This window comes from Marmota flaviventris, chromosome 2, assembly GCF_047511675.1.
Source record: "Marmota flaviventris isolate mMarFla1 chromosome 2, mMarFla1.hap1, whole genome shotgun sequence".
NCBI classification, from domain to species: domain Eukaryota; kingdom Metazoa; phylum Chordata; class Mammalia; order Rodentia; family Sciuridae; genus Marmota; species Marmota flaviventris.
In genome coordinates, this window is record NC_092499.1 from 23,154,134 (window position 1) to 23,178,960 (window position 24,827).

Genomic DNA, 24,827 nt, shown 5'->3' on the forward strand with positions numbered 1-24,827 from the left:
ATGGAAATGGAAGGAGACCCTCAGAGTTATACAAAAGTACATACAAGAGGAAGTGAGGGGAAGGGGAAAAATAATACAAGGGGGACAAACGAATGTCAGTAGAGGGGGCAGAGAGAGAAGAGGGGAGGGGAGGGGAGGGGAGGGGAGGGGGGATAGTAGAGGATAGGAAAGGCAGCAGAATACAACAGACACTAGTATGGCAATATGTAAATCAATGGATGTGTAACTGATGTGATTCTGCAATCTGTATATGGGGTAAAAATGGGAGCTCATAACCCACTTGAATCAAATTGTGAAATATGATATATCAAGAACTATGTAATGTTTTGAACAGCCAACAATAAAAAATTAAAAAAATAAATAAATATTAAATATATTTGAAGATAGAGTCCATGGGAAACATTTGTCTTAACTTTCCTGGCCTATTTTTTTGGGGGAATGGGGTACTGGGGATTGAAATCAGGGCACTGGATCACTAAGCCACATCCCCAGGCCTATTATGTATTTTATTTAGAGACAGGGTCTTATTGCTTACCACCTCACTTTTAGCTGAGGTTGGCTTTGAACTTGAGATCCTCCTGTCTCAGCCTCCAGAGCTGCTGGAATTACAGGTGTGCAACACTGTGCCTGGCTCTGGCCTCTTAATTGAAGGAACATGTTGATTTTTTTTTCCCCTGAAGCCTATAGTTAATCTCTTTTACCTGAATTCATTGAATGTATGGAGATAGGCATTTTAGATATAATAAGTAGGAATTTTGTCTTTAAAAAAATCTATGAAATAAAGTGGTTCTATTCTGGGAATTTTTTTTTAATCTTAGATTTTCTGAAAAGTTTCTAATCAACTTTTAACTACTACCAACATTCATGCAAAATAAAACATGGTTATATACAAATTTTGCTTAAATTTTGTTTTTTTGTCTCTGTTTAGATTATCAGATGTTACTTTATTTTTCCCTTGTATTTTGAAATGCACTGTTCTGGAGTTTTCTTTTGTTTTCTGAAATATTAGATGTAAATGTTATTTTTTTTAGACTAAACTTCAGTGGCTCTGTGAGGAGCTGAGAGAGAAAGAATCCAGAGAGAAAAATCTGCGACAACAGCTGATTCTCTGTAGACAACAACTCCGAGATCTGACTGAAAACAAGGAATCTGAGCTCCAATGTCTCTTCGAACAGATAGAAAGGCAGGAGCAACTTCTGGAAGAAATAAATCTGGAGAAGAGAGGTGTGTCAACTGCTTTTATTCTTACTTTTTCTTTGTCTTCATGGAATCCTACAATTGGGAAAATGATACTTGTACAACCCCTAGCTTGGACTGTTTCCAAACCCATCACCTTTTCTTATCTCTTGTCTTCTAACCTTTCTTCATTTCTGAGACTAAAAGAGGAAACTCTGTTGAGCCCTGAGAATTTTCCTGCAGCTACCAGTGTCCTTCCTCTGTGCATTGCATTTGTATCTATTCGATGCTTTCAGGTATTAATTTGGGAAGACATTCTTCTACCCAGATAAAGTGAGGACATTTGCGTTTGTTTCCATTAATTCATTAAACAAATATTTATTTTGTTCTTATATTGTATTAAGGCATCCTAGTGGCTGAGAATACATTAGTGAATGAAGGGGAAAAAAACTTACTCTAAGCTAAGTAGCTTACTGTAGGAAATAAATATAATAAATAGGTAAACATATAACATATTAGAAGATTGTAATCAAATTCGTGAGAATATAAGTGTAAGAAGGAGAATTTGGGAGAATAGTGGCAGAATTTGATATGTAGGCAATATCTAATTTTAAAAGTTGGCCCGGAGACTTGGATCATTACTTTTTTACTTTTATAGTAGGGATCCATCATGATGAGAAGAAAAAAAAAATCAGTTATATGTAGAAATCCTGAGTGTATCTTGTTTTGTTGAACCTAAACCATTGTTTATTGTGAACTCTGAAGAAGCTTTTTTTTCTGTTTGTGTGATACTGAGGACTAATACAAATGTCCTCTAACACTGAGCTATACCTTCCAGCCCTTTTTTATTTTTATTTTTATTTTGAGTCAGGGTTTTACTAAGTTTTCAGGGCTGGCCTTGAACTTGCAATTCTTCTGCCTTAGCTTAGTTACTGTGTGTAGGAGGCTTAATATAGTATCTCAATAAGAAAATCCAAACTTTAACATATGATAATCCTTTTGAAATAAATGTTTCATTTTTCCTTTTAAAAATTAGGGTCACTGTCTTGCATGTGCCACTTAGAAATTGCTTTTTATTATACTGCAGTGATTAGTTTTTGATTTCAGGACCACCATATACAGTGTTGGAATTCTGAGGAGTTAAAGAGCCTTTTTTTTTTCCTTTTTTTTTTTTTTTTTTAAATTTTTTATTGTTGGCTGTTCAAAACATTACATAGTTCTTGATATATCATATTTCACAATTTGATTCAAGTGGGTTATGAGCTCCCATTTTTACCCCATATACAGATTGCAGAATCACATCAGTTACACATCCATTGATTTACATATTGCCATACTAGTGTCTGTTGTATTCTGCTGCCTTTCCTATCCTCTACTATCACCCCCCCCCTCCCCTCCCCTCCCCTCTTCTCTCTCTGCCCCCTCTACTGACATTCGTTTGTCCCCCTTGTATTATTTTTCCCCTTCCCCTCACTTCCTCTTGTATGTACTTTTGTATAACTCTGAGGGTCTCCTTCCGTTTCCATGCTTTTTCCCTTCTCTCTCCCTTTCCCTCCCACCTCTCATCCCTGTTTAATGTTAATCTTCTTCTCATGCTCTTCGACCCTACTCTGTTCTTAGTTACTCTCCTTATATCAAAGAAGACATTTGGCATTTGTTTTTTAGGGATTGGCTAGCTTCACTTAGCATAATCTGCTCTAATGCCATCCATTTCCCTGTAAATTCTATGATTTTGTCATTTTTTAATGCAGAGTAATACTCCATTGTGTATAAATGCCACATTTTTTTTATCCATTCATCCATTGAAGGGCATCTAGGTTGGTTCCACAGTCTAGCTATTGTGAATTGTGCTGCTATGAACATCGATGTAGCAGTGTCCCTGTAGCATGCTCTTTTTAGGTTAAAGAGCCTTTTAAACATAAAAGTAATCACACACGCACGCACGCACGCACGCACACACGCACGCACGCACACATGTCAATGTGTACCGAATTAAAAACTGAAAGTAAGAATTTTAAAAATGTTTTTGTTTGAAGTAATAACTACAGAGTCATTCTGCATTAATATAAAAATTAATAAAATTAGTTTTCAGGATGATAACTAGAAGAGTCACCTTGTTTAGCACTTTTGCAAATCTCTTTAGTTGGTGGCATAAATGAAAACAAGTTAGATTCTCATTTTTCCTCTGTGTTATATCTGTTTTTATATTAACATATTCTGTGACCTCTGGAAAAACTATTCTTTACATTTTTTTATATTATGAGAAATTGAGTGTTAAAAGGAAAATCGTCTTACTAGTGTTGTTGAGGGATGTTGTACAGATTCTAGGCTACATTTTGAGAACTGTTGCTCTAGGCAGTTGAATGATAGAAACAAATTGTGCCAGTAGTAAATGCTCCTTTTTTTTTTTTAATTACAGTACATTAACATCTAATTATCAAAATTATAGATAAAAGCTATGTGGTCACACTTAATGGGTTACTCCGTATTTAACAGTAGATTAGAACTCAGTTTTATTTTCAGTATGTATCATTAATATTATCATCCTGCAAATAATTTCTTTGCATAAGGATAACTACAATGTATATTATAAATACATGAAATTGTCGGTGGGGAGAAATACAGAAGAACCAATTGTGTACTTAGATAATCAATGTCAAATTGTGAATGTTTTAGAAGGTAGATCTATAAAGTTTATTATATCAGTATGATTGCTTTTATTTCTACTTTTTGATTTAATGATAGTTTTTTCATTGCTTTGTATTCTTAGAACATTTTAATTCATTACACATCTTAGAATTAATTTTTCAGGTTTTAAAAAGATCTACTGGTGTTTTGATATGATTATGTTGAATATATAAATTAATTGGAGGAGAAAGATATCTTAATATTGGATCTTCTAATCCATGAATATGGAATATCTATTTATTTAGGTGGTCTTTAACTTTTTTATTGTTTTAAACAATACAGGCTTGAAAATTTTTTTTAGATTCATTTATATATTTTTTTGTGATTTCAGATGATACAAAAAGGGTATTTAAAATTCTCAAATTCCAGATTTTATTTCTAGTATTTTGAAATATAATTTTTAATATTAATACTATAGTTTGGAACTTTGCTTTCTTCTTTTGTTTGTTCTCTAGTGTTTTTTGTTGGTGGTGTTATTTTTGATGATTCTGTAGTACCTTGTGTTTTCCTAGTACATAGACACATCACCTGCAAATAAAAACAGTTTTATTTTATTTTTCTCCCTGCCTCAATCAACTAATTGAGATTGCCTGTTATTAGTAAACAAATCGTGCATTCTTGGGATTAATTCAATTTTATCACATATATTTTTTCTTATATATGTCTAGGTTTGGTTTATTAGTTTATGAATAATCTTTTTATCTATGTTCATGAGGAATATTTATCGTTTCATTCCTTCTAATATCGTTATCTGATTTAAATATCAGTGTAATGATATGGCCTTATAAAATAAATTTTGATTTGTGTTTTTTATTTTTGAAGAGCATGCCAGAAAGATTGTATTGTTCTTTTAAAATTAATAAAACCATTTAGGCCTATAGTTTTTGTTTTAGGAAAGATTTTTATAGATTTAGGGCTATTCAGAAATTCTGTTTCTTCTTGATCATTTTATTAATATGTACCTTTCAAGATACTTGTTGATTTCATCTAAATTGTTGACTTTATTGGCATAAATTTTTACAATGTCCCTTTTGAATCCTTTTATTTTTTGTTAGATCTGTTTGATGGTTCTTACTATATTCCTGATATTGATATTTCCCCCTCTTTTCTACTTTATCAGACTTGTTAAGGGTTTAATTGATTTTTTTTAGTATTTTCAACAAAATAACTTTGAGTTTTTTCTATTGTTTATTTTTTAACATTTTATTGCCTTTTATTTATTTATTTATTTTTGGTACTGGGATTGAACTCAGGGGCACTTAACCACTGAGCCACAGCCGAGACCTTTTTATTTATTTCTTCTTTTTTTAATTGATTTTTTCAAATAAATGACAGTGGAATTCATTACAATTCATATTATACATATAGAGCAGAATTTTTTATATCTCTGGTTGTATATGAAATGTATTCACACCAATTCATGTCTTCATAGATGTACTTTGGAGAATGAGGTCCATCACATTCCACCATCATTGCTAACCCCCTGCCCTCTCCATTCCCCTCCTACCACTCTGCCTTATCTAGAATTCATTTATTCCTCCCATGCTCCCCATCCCTACCCCACTATGAATTAGTCTCCTTATATCAGAGAAAACATTCAGCATTTGGTTTTTTGGGATTGGCTAACTTCACTTAGCATTTTCTTCTCTAACCCATCAATTTACCTGCAGATGCCATGATTTTATTTTCTTCTATTGCTGAGTAATATTCCATTGTGTATATATATACCAAAGTCTCCCTATCCATTCATCTACTGAAGGGCATCTAGGTTGGTTCTACAGTTTAGCTATTGTGAATAGTGCTACTATAAATATTGATGTGGCTGTGTCCCTGTAGTATGCTGTTTTTAAGTCCTTTGCAGCCCCAGACCTTTTTTGTATTTTATTTATAGACATAGTCTCACTGATGGGCTAAGCACCTAGTTAAATTGCTGAGGTTGGCTTTGAACTTGTGATCCTCCTGCCTCAGCCTCCAGAACAGCTGGGATTAAAGGCATGCACCACTGCATCCAGCCTTGATTTCTGCTTTTCATTTTATTCTCTTTTTTATATATCATTTGTTTCTTCCTCTTGCTTCTTAAGTTATATGTTGGTTTTACCAGTACTTTAGGTGTAATCCACGAATTTTGCTATGTTATATTTTCATTATCATTTAGTTTACATTAGAAAATGTTTCCTGGTAATTTGTTCTTTGACCTGGGTTTCTTTATTTGTTTGATTTTTGAAATATACAGCTTGATTTCCAGATACTATATATATGTAGATGATTTTGTAGATTTTTAGAATTATTGACTTAATACCTGTGTAGTCCTAGAATGTACTCTCCATTGATAGAATAATTGAAATTTATTGAGAGTTATTTGTACAATTTTTATTTTGGTCTTTTTAGTGAATTTTCTGTGTGCCCTTGAAAAATGTTATATTCTTCATTTATTGTGAAATGTTCTCTAAATATCACATGCATGATTTTTTTCACAGTCATCTGTATTCCTGGTGATTTCCATATCCCTTTGACTTTTTTGTTTCCATCAACACCCTAGAGAATATTGTTTAAAAGATCTGTATTAGTGTGAATTTCCTTTTTGTTTTTGTTGTTGTTGCTTTATGTGAAACTATTATTAGATTCTATCTTCATACTGATCTGTGTGGATGTGTCCATGTAGGAGGCTATTATTATAATCTCTGTAAAAGAGGTGTTGAGGAAGGACATTTGTAGTAGAATTGGAAAACAGAGAACAAATATAAAAGATATTGTATAGAATTTAGCATAAGATTAGACAGTGGAGGTAAGGGAAAGAGAGGATTTAAGTCTTGAAGGTGTCATTGGCTTTGACATTGAGAGAAATGGGAAAGTCAGAAAGTGTGGGCTGATTGGATCTGAGAGATAGAGGGATCAAATTTTATATCGGTGTCTTCTAATCATAAATGAAAAAGAAGTTTGGTTAGGGCCAAAGTTTTGTAACAGGTGATATATTAATCTCTTACCTTATGTGTAAGTGGCTGAGTGATGAATTCAGAAATAATGAGGATTTTAATATGCTACTAAGGAAATCCTGTTCTAGGAGACAATTATGAACATGTTATATGAGAGATATAGTATTAGAAATATAAGCAACATATTCTTGGTAAAAAGAATATTACTGATTACTTCTTTTGAGGTCTATTCAGGAATGTTTTTACTAAGATATGTCATTTGAAAATGAAGTAGTATTTCCATAGGAAAAGGAAGACAAAAAGAGATTCTCTGCAGAATTTATCTGCATAATGATTTTCCTGCTTACTTAACATATTTGTTCAGTACAACACACATAGAAGAGATAAAGGACAACAGAACTGATGACTAAGTTTAGCTATTTCTGAAGTATCCTGAGTTCTTTGTTGTGGAAATTTGTATTTGATTCTTTTCATCATCTTAGAAACTTATGTATTAGTAGGTAGAACAAGGTTAACTTACTTATAAGTGAAAAAAGACAGAGAAACTTCCTGTATACTAGAATTAATGCCATTCTCAGAACTGATACTTTAGTGTTATTTAGTGTGTCTTAAGTGACAGGGCCCAGGGATGAGGAGTTTCTCTCAATGAGTGCTACCAGATTTGTAGATCTATGAGTGCTACCAGATTTGTAGATCTGAGTTGTCTCAGCCTTCCTGGGTTATCCTAGACCTGTAGATTTGGGCTGGTACATTTGAAAAGGTGTAGAAATATATTAAGGGGTTAATGTCACCAGTAGTCATAGAAGTTTAAAAATTATTGACTGAGAAATTCTTTATTGTTATGAGTCACAACAAAGATAAGCATTAAAGAAAAGTAAACTGCAGCTCAGAGGATTTAGGTGTGATAGAATTCTCTGAAACTGTGAAGTTTTCTGGAAACTAAAACTTGGAAGATGACAGAATTTATTTTCTCAAAGGTTAAGTCATCGATACAGTAAAATCACATTCATATTTTTTCCCTATGAAATGCTAATAATTATTGACAAATATAGAAGACAGTTTTCTTAACTTATTTTTCTTTAAACAGATATTATGAATTCTTAAGGGACTGGTCTTGTTTTTTTAGGCACTCTGCATTTGGCTATGACTCTTCAGTATACATAATTTTTCTTCCTGAAGTAATTCTAATTGACATAGCCTCTGAAATTCCTTTACCTTAATGATGAAATTTGACTTCATTTAGCTTTGTTAGATTATGTTGGGTCTTCACCAACTTTCTACTTTCCTGATTCTGTAAGACCAATGTGTACAAGACAGTAATTTCCAGCAGCATGCATGGTAGCAAGCCTTCCTGAATCTGTCCCTTGCTGTCATATATCTTTTATTGGGAATGTATATGTAAAGATGAATTTAGCCATTGTCAGGGCTTTTCTGTTAGGGAATTACCTTTTCCCAATAGCTTTAAAGGGAAAACTACTAATAGGATGTGGAAGAAGGGAAATAATATTCTAACAACTTTAGAAAGTAATACCTTTGCAGCAAAGGACTGCTTCCTCAATTTGGTTTTGGTTAGCACCTGTGTTCTAGCCTATAAGTAGGCAGTAGAGGAAATATGCATCATCTCCCTACATTTTTCTTTTTTTCAATTTATTGTAGTTTTACCTTAGCAATGGTGGCTATGGTTTTGGCAAGCATCTAGAGGGTTTCCTTTGCCCTGAAACATCTTATTTCTTGCCTCAATGAATTTTCAACAGATTTGCACTTAAGAAATGTGTTTAGTAATATTTATCCACTGGAATGATTCTAAGAAGGTAGTGATTTTTAAATATTTCAGTGTTATATCTCTGGTGTATAGAAAGAACCTGGTACGCAGTTGGTATGTCAAATATTTGTTGAATAAGCAAATGAATGAGTAAACAAATGAAATAACATCAATAGAGGAGGCACAGTAGTAAGATTTAGTGAAAGAAAAAACAACATATTTTAAAAATGAATCATAACTGCTTCTCCAAATTTACAATTAGAAAGATATAGATGATATTTGGCTACTGACCCAAATTTTGTTTCTTCCCTTCTTGAAATTTATTGGGCTACTTTGGTTAAACTCTTCAAAAACAAAAGACAAATTAGCAAATATTTGGCAGAAGTTGATGTAGCTTTATTGGAGTGGTTTATATTTTATTTATAGTACTCTGGGATTTGGTAACATTATTTGCCTTTCTTCTTATTCTCAGTTAGGTATTATATTTTACAGAAGCATTATTCAAATGATTTATATTTTTTCATTTCATAACAATATTCTCTAAGAGCCCCCTGATTTATTTAGTGACACTATAATATTGTTAGTATAATTCTAACCAGTTTTGTATCATGATTTGAGTAACCTCTAGTATAATATGAAAAAAAATTCACAATACCTAGAAACCAGATAAACAAGGAATATTAAAATGATGTAGTTGTCTAAAATAGTTCCCTAGAGTAAGATGAATATAACTTTTAAAAGACTATATTTTCTATATGTATGATTGTAGAAAAATTGAAGCATGATCATAAACGTTGAGTAGAAGGAGCCATAAAAAGAAACATTGTACAGGTCGAAGAAAGTTTAATCGGTTTAGCAGGATCTCAGAAGATAGGAGTGAATGGGAGCAAACGTGAAGATAGAGAAGTGAATCTTGGAAAAACTGAGGGCAAAAGAGTTATGGATTTCTTTTTCTAAGGCCCTTTTAGCACTGTGAATACACTACTGTGTTTTTGCAGACTAACCTATCACAGTGATTTGTGTAGTGATTTCCTTGTTTTGCTTGTTAGGTTCTCAGCATCTGTGATGGGGCCTAACTGATCCCTGCTTTCTATTACCCCCAAAGCATGATGAGCATACAAGTAGCCTTGAACTAGGCAGAGGAGGAAAGGTACATAATATCCCTATGCCTGTGTATGCCCAAAGAAAGATGAGCATTTGAAGAAAAGGATTGAAGGTGAAATAGCCACCGGATTTCTATGCAAGGCTTTTGAGGGACCTTTGTAAGTAGAGGTCTTTGGGGTTTAATCCAAGTATGTAGAATACTTGGCTACCCTTCTAAAATATACTTAAGGTGGATATCCAAGGCATGATGGAGCCTGCTTATTGATGAATCTGGTATGTTATACACTCATTTTTCTGGCCTTATACATGGCTTAGAGGATGAGTTACTTTAATGTATAATTGAGGTATGACTCAGTTTTCCCCCCCAGTATTTTAAAATTGCTCTGTGGTCAAGGTTTTGATTCATAAACAGCTCTCTTATTTCCAAAAGTTCACATTTACCTGGTTTATGTCATATATCAAAGGTGATCTCAACTTTTTAAAGCTTTTTATTTCTTTGGTTTTTGTGTTCACAGTGCTCTGAGAAAATTTTTTCCACTAATTTCTCTGTGACACTTGGTGGTTGATGGCTGAGCAGAGGATGATTTCTTAGAATTCATTTGTGGGACAAAAAAATATTAGGGATTTGTAGGCATCTTTCTTAATATGTAGGGGAGAAATGAGGTCTTATCATTTTTTTGGTATATGATTTATTGGTTTGTCTAGCTACACACTCATTCATTTATTACTTATTCCTAAATTTGTCAGTTTTTAGATTTGTCTTATTGAAAGAATAATGTATAACCATGATGTTTATAGAAGTACTAAGCATTGTTGTTTACTCCAAAAGTAAGGAGAAACAATTTTTTAAAAATCTCATATTGGAATGAAATATTTCAACATACAGAAGTATTTAAAGGATGATTTGTAGATATGTTGGTTGTTTAGATTCTATGTAATTGAAAATTTAACCTTATTTTTAAATTGTCACCAGCTTGTGAAATTTAGTGAGGTCCTTCATTAGAAATAATGAAAGATTATTTTAATTGATAATTTAAGAACATGATGTTTAAAAACATCAATTAATTATTGAATTCTTGAGTATTTGAAGTTTAATTATTCCTTTTTTGGGACTTGGGGCTTAATTTGAGATACAGAATGCTTCAGATACCAGATGTGGTTGCTGAAAATAAATATGTGCATGCCATGAAATTTAAAATGGAAATATTGTAAAATAGAGGAGGGTAACATTGTGTCTAAAACTTGTATTGCTTGATAGCTATGAAACTTCAAGGGAACTTTTCTTAATTGATTATTTTGAAAGTTTTCCAAAGAACATTAAAAACATGTGTTTTTATTTATGATATGAAAGAAAGGTTGCCTTCTTCCATTTTCTTGTCCATTGCAATTAGCAGCTTTACAAAGTTTTCCTTGGTTGTTTCTCACTTATCCAGTCTTTTCTTTTTATTTTGACTTTTTGTATTAATTTGGATTCTTCAGAAACAGATCCAAAGGGATAAGGGTGTGTTTGTATGTATATGTACGTGCGTGTCGGTGAAATGAACTCACATAGTGATGAAGGCAGGTCTCGAGTTTGTACTTGGCAATCTGAAGATCCAAGAGTTCCAGTTAAAGTCGAAAGACCTGAGGACCAGGATGGGTGATGTAAGATCTAGTTTGAATATGAGTTGTAGGGTAGAAGATTCATGTGCTTGCTCAGAGACAAGTCAGGCAGAGTACAAATGGTTGCTTACTCAGCTTTTGTCTACTCAGCCCTTTAATGACTAAATGATATCCACCTATGTTGGGGGTGGCAATCTGCTTTACTCAGTGTGCTGATTCAAATACTAATCTCACTTAGAAACACCCTTGCAGACAACTCAAAATAATGGTTCTAGTTGCCATATAAATTAACCAGTGTACTACGTCTGTCTCACTTTGTTCCTTATACCTGCAAGTATTGCAGAAGCTTATTTGCAAGATCGCCTAATCTCTGGTTCCTGCCTTCTTTGGGCTGGTCTATATTCACATGCTTGCTGTAGCCTAAGACAGATGACTTTCCTAGGCAGGCACACTCCAGTGGGTGTTTTCAAGGGCACACTGTTCCCTGTACTCCATCTTTCTCTTTCTCCACCAATTTCTCTGCTCTTTAATAAAGCATTTGGAAAGGGTGGCATCTTACAGAAATTACCTTGAATATGCTCAAATTACCACAAAGAAGTAAATCATTCACAAACTTTGGTTTTGTATTTCTTATAATAAATTACTTTCAACACGCCCACAATTGACCTCCTCATAGCATTTTTTTTTTTTTTTTTTTGGAGAAAACACACACACACACACACACACACACACACTTGCTGTTCTAATCAGTTCTGCGAGATGCATCTTCATTAAACACAGTTTGATTTCTTGACTCAGCTCCCACACCTTAAGACATTTTTCCACTGCTAAAAAATTAAGTTTAAACCGTTTTTACATTGGATTTTAATTTCTTTTCTTACAGATTCTTGTTTGCTTTTTGATTTGTATTAACAGGAAGTAGAGATATTTAATGGATGTTTGGTAGAGTGTGCAGGTAACTAGACAGATAAATAGGTAGTATAGATTTAGCCGCTTACCTTTCTCCCATTCATTATTTTTAGTAAAAGTTTCATTTTCTTATCATAATCTCTACAGTAGATACTTTGATCTGTCAATAAAAAAGAAAACAAACATAATTATTGATTCATTCTTATTTTTGCTTCTTTAAGACATAGGAACAAATATGAGCTATTGGCCCCAAACTCCAATTATCCTATCAAACCATTCTAATAATGTCCTTTATTAGCTTTGCAGTTTTCACTATATCTTTGAAAGTAGGGTACTTGGCACTATCTTCTTCCTGTTTATTTTTCCAGAGTAAAGTCCTTCATGTTCTCTCTAATAGCATTGTATTTAGAGAGATTTTGTTATATCTATGTTAATTTTCTTATTTTTTATAAATTGAAATTGTGAACTCTTCTTTAATTCAGGAAGTGTTACTGCTTTTCACCCATTCTGTGACTCTGGGTATTTAATGTATACCCTCCAAAGAGGTATATATTTCTTTAATATTTGAATCTTTGTTTATGCTGAGGTTAAAACCTTTTCCATGACAATACAATGAAGATAAAGTGGCTGCTATATCTTTTGAGATCCTCCCTTAACATAGCATTTCGTACCATATTTCACTAAATATGTTTTTCATTATGGTGTTTGTTAAGGGAGGAAAGGAGACCCAAACACAATTTCACTGAAATATCTGTTTTTAAGAAATCATTTAAAAAATATTATTTTTAATGAGGTGGGGTGGTTGTATTGAGTATTGAACCCAAGGTTTCATGCATGCTAGGTTAAGTGCTCTACCACAGAGCTACACCCCAGCCCATTTTTTGTTTTATTTTGAGACAGGATCTCATTAAATTAACCCTTCACTTTGTGATCCTCAGCTTCATAGATATCTGGGAGTACAGATGTACACCATTTTGCCTATCAAGAAAATATTCTCCATTTAAAATTTATTCTTAAAAAATAAGCTATATAGCAGGAATAAAAGGTTTCTTTCTTCAAAACAATAAAAATAAAGTATTCTGTCTTGGAACTGGAGGCAGAAACTGCTGTACCTAGTGAAAAGACAGGAGGAGATGATGTATGGTTTGTGTCCCCAGGGATGCCTTTAAATCACATGGCTCAACACTGGCCTGTGGATCTTTTGACTCAGAGTGGGTGCCGGGATGCATCAACAATAACAACAAAGACCTGTTAAAAGAGGAAAAATGTAATTAGGTTACATGCCAGTTAGAAGAGCAACTCTGGCCTTGTATTTATGGTCTGTAATATTTATATCTACATACAGGTTTGCACTACTTTTCTATGTAAGTATAAAAATTGTCCTTTTTTCTTAATCTAGGCAGAAATATTGTAACCAACTATTAAAAGAGAATAAAACAATTTTAGTAAATATATTAGGAATGCATTCATAAATATAAATAAGAGTTTGGAATATTTCCCTGGTTCGCAGGTGTGAATGCACCACTATTACCATTTGCATAGTTCCTGCAGAAATGTCCCATTTTTCCTCTTTTTGAAATCTGTGGAGCAAACATTTAAATATGTTTCCTGGCAAATGGTTGCTTTTGGAGTTGCTCTTTGTTCCGCTTTGTAGCTACTTCTGATGTCTGGAGTGAACTGGGACAGAAACCTGTGCTTCTCCTGAGGCTTCTGACCACAAATCTCTTGGGTTTAACTATTGATTTTTTCTTTCTTTCTTTTCTTTTTTTTTTTTTGCTGTACTGTAAATTGGCCTTTATTCCATCTTAAACTAATATGCCCTGCTGCTTCTTTATGATTTCCCCCTAGTCCAGGTTGAATTTTAACCTCACTTTTGTGTAGACCTTGGTATAAGGTCGGTATTACAAAAGGCATAGATGTTGTTGGCCCTGGGTGCATGTCTCCATGTCAACCAATCTGAACTCCTTCACAGTGGCATTGTAATGGTCTTTCAGCCTCTATGCTCCGTGACTGTGTTCTGGTGACTAAGCATCCGATTACTTTTCCACAGCTCTAGTTCCATCCAATTTCTTATTTATTTTTTATTTGTAATTTTTATGCAATCTTTCTTCAGGTCAGTTTTTCTCCATAAGCACATTTGAATGACCCCTCTCCTTTAAAATGTTTAGTTTTCAAATATTTTGTTTACCTTCCAGCAACTTAGCCCCAAAGACAAAAGAAGAAAAGTTATTTAGTCATAGTCATTAAATCTGTTCATTTTTTTTAAACTATTTCTTCTTGAAATACCCATTTATTCATATTAATACCTAGGCAGAAGTTTTCAATGAGATCTATGAATATCTAGCAGATTTGCCTGTATGGTTTACATTTTTTCTCCTGAAATTCAGTTCTTGCTGATGAAAGAAATTGTCTTACTGAGGCAAGCTGTAGGCAAGCCAAATATGACTTATTTTCAATGACTACCTATTAGTGTCTTTTGAGCACCTGATGTTCCATTGAATTCCATATGTGAAAGAGATGTACTCTTTACTTTTAGGGAATTTGAACTTCTTTAATTCAGATAGAAAAAATATTTTCATGAGAATTTACTTGTAAAGCTTAAAATGGGTTATATATAGGTAGGGGTTGTATGCTTTGTGAAAGGCTAGGGTTGTTGATGGAAAAGCTCTAGTTGGCTCCAAAGAGTTGTTTATAATGTAGATTTGGTGCTTCCAAAGCTGTAAATTCCCTAAGGGAATATGAGCCATAGGTTATAGGCACTTATAGAGATAAGCTTTTCTTTGTACTTTCTGTTAATTGGAAGTTTTCCTACTAATGAAATGGTAGAAACTCCTATTGCCTTGGACCAGACATGTGGCTGTCATGGTTTAGGAGGGACAAAGGATGTAAGAAAATACCTCTTTTGGAGAGATTTGTGGATTAGAAATGAAAAGCTGAGATGTATGCTGGTTGTAGGGGTTCTTCTTTTTTTTTTATGGATAGTATCTCATACAGTGCCTCCCACCCCAATTCCAGATGAAGGAATAGAATAAGTGAATGGGTAAACAATTACTTGAGAAGAGTTATTTTGGGGAGATAAAGGATTTTCCAGATCCCATTTGCACCATTTGAAATTTTTAAAAAGAATTTCAATATTTGATTATTCCATGTGAGGTAATGAACTGAATTTAATACCATTTAACATTTGTAGTTATTTTTTAATGCTGCATATTTTCTACAAAAGATTTTCTTCTCATATTTTAATTTTGTGAATTACGGAGTTCTGTGATCAATGGAAACTTTTCTCTTGTACCAAATTCCAGCATAAGAAATAAGAAAAATTTCCTGACCACATATTCAGTTTTCATCAATTGTGGTTCATTCCTGTTGGGAATAACTTGAAACACAGAGGATGTATATTATTGAATAGATAATATGGTAAAGGAGGGGTAAATTTTCTGCAATAAAACGTCTGGAGAAGATAAGAATGAGATAGAATAAACCTAAACTAAAAATTGAATTCCCATGTCTTATAAAGACAAAACCCAACAGAACACATTTGATGTGTAAATAGAGGCAGGTGGAGGTGGAATTTTTTGAGAACTGGCACTTTGGCTTTTCTTGTTCTTCTCTGGAACTGACATTTTAGGTGGTCAATAAGGAATTGTTGAGTGAAATGATGAGTAAATGAACAAAGGTACAAATAAAGGATGAATTGCAGGGGGTGCTCTCCAGGAAAACTACCTACTACAACAACAATAAAATATGGAACCTCTCATTGCATTTTTTTTTGTTAACAGTAAAGTCAATTTATTAAACATTTTAATTAAAATTTCAGAAGTATCTCATTGTTCTTTGAGCACTTGATGGTAACTGAAAATCCTTAGTGAATACCCATGTTTGTAAACTGTCATTTGATTTTTTTAAGTATGTGTCTTTATTTTAGCATAAATACATTAAAAAATAAAACAAACAGTAATTTTAACAATTTTAAGTTAATTTCAGATATTTTACTATTTCTATAGTCTTAAATTATGCAAATAAAAGTTGATCTCTGTTTCTGTTTCTTTTGGGAATCTGTCATCAGTAGTTATAGTTGATGATAAAGCAATTATTTTGGTTAGAATTATTCTGAACTGGGCTTTAGTATAATGTGTGTATTTATGAATTATTATATTAATAAGTTTTAAACTGCTTGAGGGCCTCGATAATTTTATTCAAAGTCTTAAATGTCTTTTATTACCACAAATGCTGGGTGGATAAATTAATGGATAGATGAATTATTCTTCATATTTGCACATGTAACTGTAGATTGTGTGTCTAGTCATAACGAATGAACAAATGTGTTAGGAGTAGCATCTGTCTTGAATTATGAACACACTGTCACTGATACTAAAAAGAGGAGATATAACCAAGTATTTGAAATCAATAGCACCTCACAGAACCAGTTCCAGTACCCCTTCTCATAAAACTTGCCTGACTTGTTGAGATATTCCGTTAGTAAGTGAAGATCACTGTTCCTCCGTTTTAAGTGTTCTGTTTTTACAAGCTAATTTCAACCCCTCTGGGTTCTGTATTATGATGATGGATGATTGTGTTCCCCTCTGTGTAAGTTACTCTTTGGTAAAACTTCCCAGAACACTATGTAAGATTTCAGCAATAGCTTCCAGTTAGCTCTTCATCTGTTCTCAAGTGACCTGGCAGTCTTGCCCTTTTCTGTGAAGTGGGCTTTGTATGGTCTCCCATTGCCTCAGCCAATTAAGACCTTAAAATTAGGCTTTGAGGAACCCTGCCTATGCTTCCAGGAACATAATAGCGCCACTTTTCATTGAAGGAGATGAGAAGTATTTAAGTTTGGCCAATGAACAAAGCAGGGATAAAAACAAGTGCTAAAATCATAATTAGCCCTGAATATTTTAATGCAAAAAGGGTATCAGTTTTTGGACACTATTTCACCATTATGCTAGATTTCCCTCCATAATTTATGGTTCAAAGTTTTTTTCCCCCTTCTTATAGAGGCAATTAAGTTACGTAGTAAGACATTTTGAAAAGGGTACTACACCCTTATTTTTCAGGCAAATAGCTTTGCCATGCTAGATTTAAGCATGGATTAAAACATTTCTGTTGCCTTAAGCCTGAATAACATTCTAGAATTTCTTCAAAGGATCTTTCTTTGATTTGGGCAGGAGAGATGTGCAGGTTTGACAGTGAGTGTATCACATTTTTGTGGATTTCATACATGCATTAGAGTTGTTCTGTAGTGAATGCCCTACTTTCTATTTATAGTAGTTTGACTTCTTTAGGCTTTCTTCTCTAAGGATTGTTATTTTGTATTGAGTAGTGACTATCTTTTGCTCACCCTAAAATTCTAGATTGGCAACATCTTTTGTAAAGGTTAAAAGAAAAAAGTATGACCTCTCACTTGCCAATGATAGAAGGTTCTTTTCTTCTTCTTCCCTCTCTTTGCTATTTTTCAGTTTGTGAATCAGATAAGAATGGCAAGATTAGTAATCTGTTTCAGTAACAAAAGTACTTATAAGGAAATTCTGTGTATGTGTGTGTGTGATAGACAAGTTTTTTACCACTGAGCTACATATACCCCCAACCCATTGGAAAAAAATTAAGTTAGTTATTTGTTTATATATGAACATTCTGTTCTGCAACTATTAAGCACTTTAACTTACTCTTACATTGAGAATGGCAAAATATATTATTAGTGACACTAAATACTATGTATATATGAATAAATATATGTAATATCTGTAATTATGGATTTTTTAGTATTAAGAACAGATGTTTGTATATGATTTAATGTTGATTGCATTCTTAGAATGGGGTCTCAGAATATTTGACAAGTCTCTGTTATTATCACAGTGTTTGGGAGTCAACATCAGAAAATAATTACTAAATCTATTTTGGTCTACTGTGGCAATCCTACATTCAGTGCACTGTCTATGCCCTGAAAGACGAAAAATGCCCCACTACTAGGTGCCTTTCTCTTACACCAAAAACATTTAATTGTACCTGTGTTCTTGTTTATGCATTTCATAAAACTATAGATGACACAGGAGCACTGACCTTGTCTTAAATATATTGGCATTCTCTGACCTATAACAGTGTATGACCTAGAAGCATTCAGTTTAATACATATTTATTCATCACATGAAAGTTAAATATTTAATTACTTAAACTGAACATTTCCCTCAATTATTAAGCAATATGCTGAAATAATTTAACCAGAATTACCAAATTTTGAACATCATTTCTTTATCCACCCACTTATTCCTTAATTCATCTACTTACCATTGATTTAATTAAAAATGTGCACCATTATAGAACAGTGCTGTCCAAAAGAAATACAGTATGAAATACAAATATGAGCTACATATGTACTTTTAAATTCCTTATAGCCACATTAGTGTCAAAAGAAAGTGTAAAATTAATTTTAGTAACAAATTCATGTAATTTATTATATCCTAAATATTATCACTTCAGTGAATAATCACTATGAAAATTATTAAGATATTTTAAATTCCTTTAACTTTTAAACCTTCAAAATCCAGTATGTATGTTACCCTCAGAGCATATCTCAGTTTCAGTAAGCCATATTTTATATACTCAATATCCATATGTGACACTTGGATAACTTACTGGACAGCATAATCCTAGAGGAACTTCTGTATTGGCTGTTGTTTCATCTATCATTCTTTTCATTAGAGAATTGTCTATAATAGGAGTGCCAGGATTGTGGAGAACTCTTTGTGAGAAAGAAGATGAATAAACTGAAGCTCATAAATTTTAATATTAATTCTATTTATGAAAAAAATCTATGAAATTATTGAGGTATCTTATAAATTATAGACTCCATATCAAATATGAAATTAAAGATATGTAAAAATTCTTGGAATTTTCCAATTTCCTATACATCTTTTTTTGAAATGGTAGATAAATAGTACAATTATTTATGAACCTGAGTAATAGATAAATGTAACTTGAGCAAATTGAAAGGAATAACATTTCAAGGACATTTATTGTCTCTTTGTTATATACACTATAATAGATAGTTTGCGTGGTTATTACATTCAGAATTTATTCTTTAGAGTGCACTGGTCTTTGGTTTAACATTATAGAGGTTGTTCAATATTTTGATCAGACGGAGGTTATTTTCTATGCAGCCTATGTTGTCAATGCTGTTTAACTATTTAGTTGTCATTGTTTTAGACTAAATTGTTTGGCTTTACTTTTTTATTTTTCAAAATTCATGGATTTGGAAGGGATTTTATTAGCTACACAGGAAACAAATGAGAAGGATTACTAATTTCTTAGTACTGGTACCATATGCCAAATATTACATTAGATACTATACAGATAATCTTCCATTTGAGGCTGCTGTTTTTTTTCTTGACTTATTAATAAGGAAATTGAAACTCATACTGGTTAAGTAACAAGCCATTTGATCCATGGATAATAAAGAAGATAATCCTTTGTAGAATGTGGCTTGGCCAGTAGTGCAGGGCCAAGAAGTGAATCCTTCTTCTTATTAAACTGTGGCTCACTCCTTGTACTCGCCATGCAGTGGTTTAATAAATTTTTTGGAAAATAAATTATCACATCTATCTACTCTGCCTCAACCCTTCACTGAAAAGAAAATCTAAGGGGTCTTTACCATGGTTTGCAATACTCTTCCCTAGCAATTCTGCTCATCTTATGGCTTCATACATTTTCTGTCTCAACTCCAGCATATAAGTTCTAGACACATTTTATTCCAGCCTTATTTTTAATTAAAATTTCTCGCTTCTTTATTTCTTCTGCTAGTGTTGCAAAAGTGTAATAAATTCTAACTGGGGTGACTTTCCAGTTCATATTCCCTGTTCCCCTAACCCACAAGGATAGCTATCTATCTATGCCCAACCTGGCCTGGTGCCTCAATCCCCTTCACCAAAGGGATTGTTTCAAGTGATGTGATCTAGTCTGGGCCATTCTAAATCCCACTTTGCTTGAAAAGTTCAAACTCAGAAGAGAGGAACTTTTCTTTTATGCTTTGGTTACAGCATAGGAAAGTTTTCTGTCAGAGACCTTGTTCTGTATCAAGATAAGAAAACTTTCTGAAAAGAAATAAACCAACATTCAGGAGCAAACAAAGTTGTGCAAATAATGGGCTTACAGGTGTCAAACCCTTGTTCCTATTTAACCCTTGTTTGTGCCCCTATATTTTTGATCAGATATTGCAATTTTATTTCTTCCTTTTTTGGCTTCAATTGGTTAAGCTTGGTTCTCCTTCCCTTAAAAGCAGAATGCTGTAGATAATGCTCTGAGTCATATCCATAAACAGACAGCAGGGCTGTCAGGATACAGCTTTGTTTTCCTGTGCTAAGTTAAAAAATATGACTAGTGCTCCTGCAAGATCATCTGAAGCTAAGTTTGTTAAGTATGGAAATGGTGGTTCCACTTTTTCTGCTACTATGAAATGTGTGTTCAGAATTATTCCTTCAATTTTTGAAAACCATTAGAGGTGAAATATTCATATGTCATATATATATATGCATATAAATAAATGGTTGTATTTTTATTACTAAAATTATTGCATTTTTGTGTCATGTAACTTTTGGGTTCATTATTGAAGTTAGTTTTTTAAATGTTTTTTGAATCAGCATTTTCTTTTAGCAATATTTAGAAGCACATGTTGTATAGCTTTATTGTTGTTGAAAACACAAAAGTTTCTTTGGTCAGCATTTTTTTAGTAGTATTTCAAAGCAAATATTATGCAATCATACTTTTGTTAAAAAGAAAATAATATAAGCTTTAACCTATGTGAATCATTCCTATGTGAGAGTTAATGAATTGACCTTAAGAATTTGTATCAACTTCCATTCATTACCAATTACTAATATAGTCCTAATAAAGAAGTACATGAGCTGGGGGAATGGGTGGTATGACCTTTCTGGAGTAATAAAAATATTCCAAAATTGATTGTGCTAGTGGTCGTAGGACTCTGTGAAAATACCAAAATTATTAACTACTGAATTATATAAAACTTAGTGATAACATTCCAGTCTGATTTATACCTTCAATCACATGGAAAAGTAATGGGTTTTCCATTTTGACTTTATTAAGTTACATGAAGATGAAGATTGAGTTGATGATGGAAGCTGAGAAGATGTGTATACAGTGACATATTAACTTAAATCAGTGCTCCATTTGACCTAGTATTCTGATTCTGTTGTCAACATCAAGTAGATGTTTACATAGAAGCATACTTCTTGAGGTTTTTTGATCATTTTTTGATACTTAATATGTATTCTAAAGACCTCTAATACCTTTTTTTTAATTAAGCATTTTGTCTTAAAAAATTCTAATTGCTTTCAGATTTTCAAATTATATAAACCCTCTTTGCGATGGTGCCCTACTACATAGGACACCATACTGCCCCTTCTGATGCTTTCTTCTTCCTAGGTCACAACTTAAGTATCTCTCCCCAAACACTGTTGTCCTAGGTACCAACTGCAACTGAGTTGAACTGATCCATGAAGTTAAATTGATTTGTTAATCACTATAGGGAATGAGTTTTAAATGCCATAACTTTCTATCTGAACTGAAGATAATGGCACTTCCTTTTTTTGTTTTAAGAGCTCTTTTCCTGTGTTTTCATATGTTTCTTAATATAAAATATTGACTTCCAGTTCTACTGGTGACTATGCAGGCACATGTTTCATTCGAAGTAAGTGATTTAATCTCTGCCCTTAAGAGCTTACAAATTTTGTGAGCCATTATGATCTACCAGATTTAACTATCATGTTGTTCTCAGTTAATCTTGTCATTGCTTCAGGTATTTTTCTTTGCTCTTATAACTCAATGATGAAATTACAAACAATTCAATTTAAAATGTGTAAAGGTCTGAATAGACAATTTTGCAAAGTAAATATAATATGTCTAATGAGCACATAAAAAGGAGCACACTAGCTAATCATCAGGGAAATGCAAATCAAAACCACAAAAACCATTTCATATGTACTTGGACAATTATAAAAAAGATAATAAGAACTGTTGGAGAATATATAGTGAAATTGGAACCCTCAAACAGTGTTGGCAGGAATATAAAATGCTGTAGCTACTTTGCAAAAATAGTAACAGTGAAACATATAGTTACCATTATAACCCAGCAATTCTATTCCTAGATATATGCACAAGAGAAGTGAAGACATATGTTCATACTAAAATGTGTGTGTAGCTGGGTGCAGTGGGGCATTCCTGTTACAGCTACTCAGGAGGCTGATGCAGGAGGATTGCAAGTTTAAGACTAGCTTTAATAATTTGGCTACAACCTATCTCAAAAGAATAAAAAAGGACTGGGAATGTAGTTTAGTGGTAGGACATCCCTGGGTTTAATTACTCATTTTGTTATAATGAATCAAAATAAAAACAAAACCATTTGTATACATGTTCATATTAGCCAGATGTTCACAATAAGCCCCAAAGAGCAACAACCCTAATGGCCATCAACTAAAGAATGAATTAATGAATGATATGCTCATACAATGGGAAATTATTTAGCAATAAGAAATGTAGTTGTAATAAATATACAATGTGATGAATCTTGAAAATATTATGCTATGTGAAAGAAGTCAATCACAAAGGACCACATTACTGGTGATTGTAATTTTACGAAATGTCATGAATAGACAAATTTTTACATAGTGATGGTTATATACTCTCTATCATCAATTTTAAAAAGTACTTTTGTTAATAGATGAAATAAGCATCTGTATGCAAATGTTCAGCATGTGGGGGGTAGGGATTGGTGGTCAGGGCTTCTTTTGAAATAAGAAAAATGTTCTAAAATTGATTGTGGTCATGGTTGTACAACTCTAAATATGCTAAAAGCCACTGGGCTGTGTACATCAAATGGATGAATTGTATGATGTGTGATTTTTTTTTTTTTTTTTTTTGTACCAGTGATTGAACTCAGGGGCACTCAACCACTGAGCCATATCCCCAGCCCTATTTTGTATTTTTTATTTAGAGACAGGGTCTCACTGAGTTGGTTAGTGCCTTGCTTTTGCTAGGCTGGCTTTGAACTTGCTATCCTCCTGCCTTAGCCTCCCAAACCCCTGGAATGATAGATATGTGCCACTACACCTGGCCTAATGTATGAATTTTATCTTAATTAACACAAAAATGATGCGTGAATTTTATCTTAATTAAGCTGTTAAAAATGGGGGTCTGTTTTAATTCCTGTTTTCTTCTTTCTGCATATTCTCTTCATTAAATAATTTGAAACGCTCTACTTTAAAAGTATATTGAAAATCTGTCCCATTCTATAATCTTGGCTTAAAATCATCTTTTGCCTTGACATTATTGCAGTAGCCACGTAGATGATCTCCATGTCTCCATACACCCTTGTTCTCATGCAGTTGTTTATTTCATATCCAGTCTGAGTGACTTTATAAAATTGATCATGATATATGATATATAGTCATAGCCTCTTTTCTGAGGGTTTGTTTACTGTAGTTTCAGTTGCCTATAGTTGAGTACAGTCTATAGGACTTTTAAATGGAACATTTCAGAAATAAACCATTTTCATGATTTAAATAACTGATTACAGTATATTGTTGTAATTGTTTTATTTTATTATTAGTGTTAATCTTTTTCTGTACCTCATTTATAAATTAAGCTTTATCATAGGTATGTTTGAAACAGTAGACCCAAGTATAGGGCTTTGTACTATCTGCTATTTCAGGCATGCAAGGAAAGTTCTGGAGTGTATCTTCTATGGATAAGGGGAGGGTGCTGTAATTAATGTTTATGCTAAAGATTGAGGTTAACACTTATTTCACAGTATACTGTGCCAAGCACTGTTCTGAGTACTAAACTATTAATTTATTTAATCCTCACTACTCTAGGAGGAATGACACTATTATCAGTACTTAAGAACAGAGAGGTTAAGTAATTTTCTCAAGGTCGCATGTTTCCATTTGTAAATGGTTACTATGTAGGGTAGATCCAGGCACCCTTGATGACAGCAGTCTCTAAGAACTTAACTCTGGCTCCTTTGACCTTCTTTTTTTCTAACTCCCACTCAACCAGGCTCATTTTTTTCAGTTGATCTTTTTGTCATTGTCCCTTCTGTTTAGAAAGCTTTTCCCCTGAGTTTTCCTCTTTTTTCAATCATCCTTGGCCCTACCTAGTGTCACCTCCTCACAGAAGCCTTATTCAGTAACACCTAGCTTGCTATCACATCTTTTTTTTTTTTTTTTTGTACTGGGGATTAAACTCAGGGCCACTCAACACCAAGCCACATCCCCAGCCCTTTTTATATTTTTATTTAGAGACAGGGTATCCCTAAATTGCTGAGGCTGGCTTTGAATTCTGGGTCCTCCTACTTCAGCCTCCCGAACCGCTGGGATTATAGGCATGTGCCACCATAGCTGGCCTTGCTATCACATCTGCATCTATTTTCATTACATATATCAGTGTTTGAAACTTTCTCATTTAAAAATTTTTATTGTACATGCTTTCGCCCATGGCCTGATTGGAGAGTGCCCGGCAAATAGTAGGGGCTCAAGAAATTACATTTTACCATAGGAATGGTTTGTGGGAGGTCATGATTTTAAATGTTTTCTATTCAAGGTTGTGGTCAATTTTCAGAGGATTAAGTACATTTAGAAGACTTTTTA

At 33.2% G+C, this 24,827-nt stretch overlaps 1 protein-coding gene across 3 annotated transcripts in view; it reads left to right on the forward strand.

The window, feature by feature from the left end:
* Cep128 (centrosomal protein 128) overlaps positions 1 to 24,827 on the forward strand; it is a 393,967-nt gene that overhangs the window by 179,769 nt on the left and 189,371 nt on the right. For all 3 annotated transcript variants that reach the window (XM_027931718.2, XM_071607633.1, XM_071607634.1), the window contains exon 20: positions 1,032 to 1,224. In XM_027931718.2, coding sequence (XP_027787519.2) covers positions 1,032 to 1,224 — 193 coding nt within the window. The remainder of the gene's footprint in view (positions 1 to 1,031; positions 1,225 to 24,827) is intronic.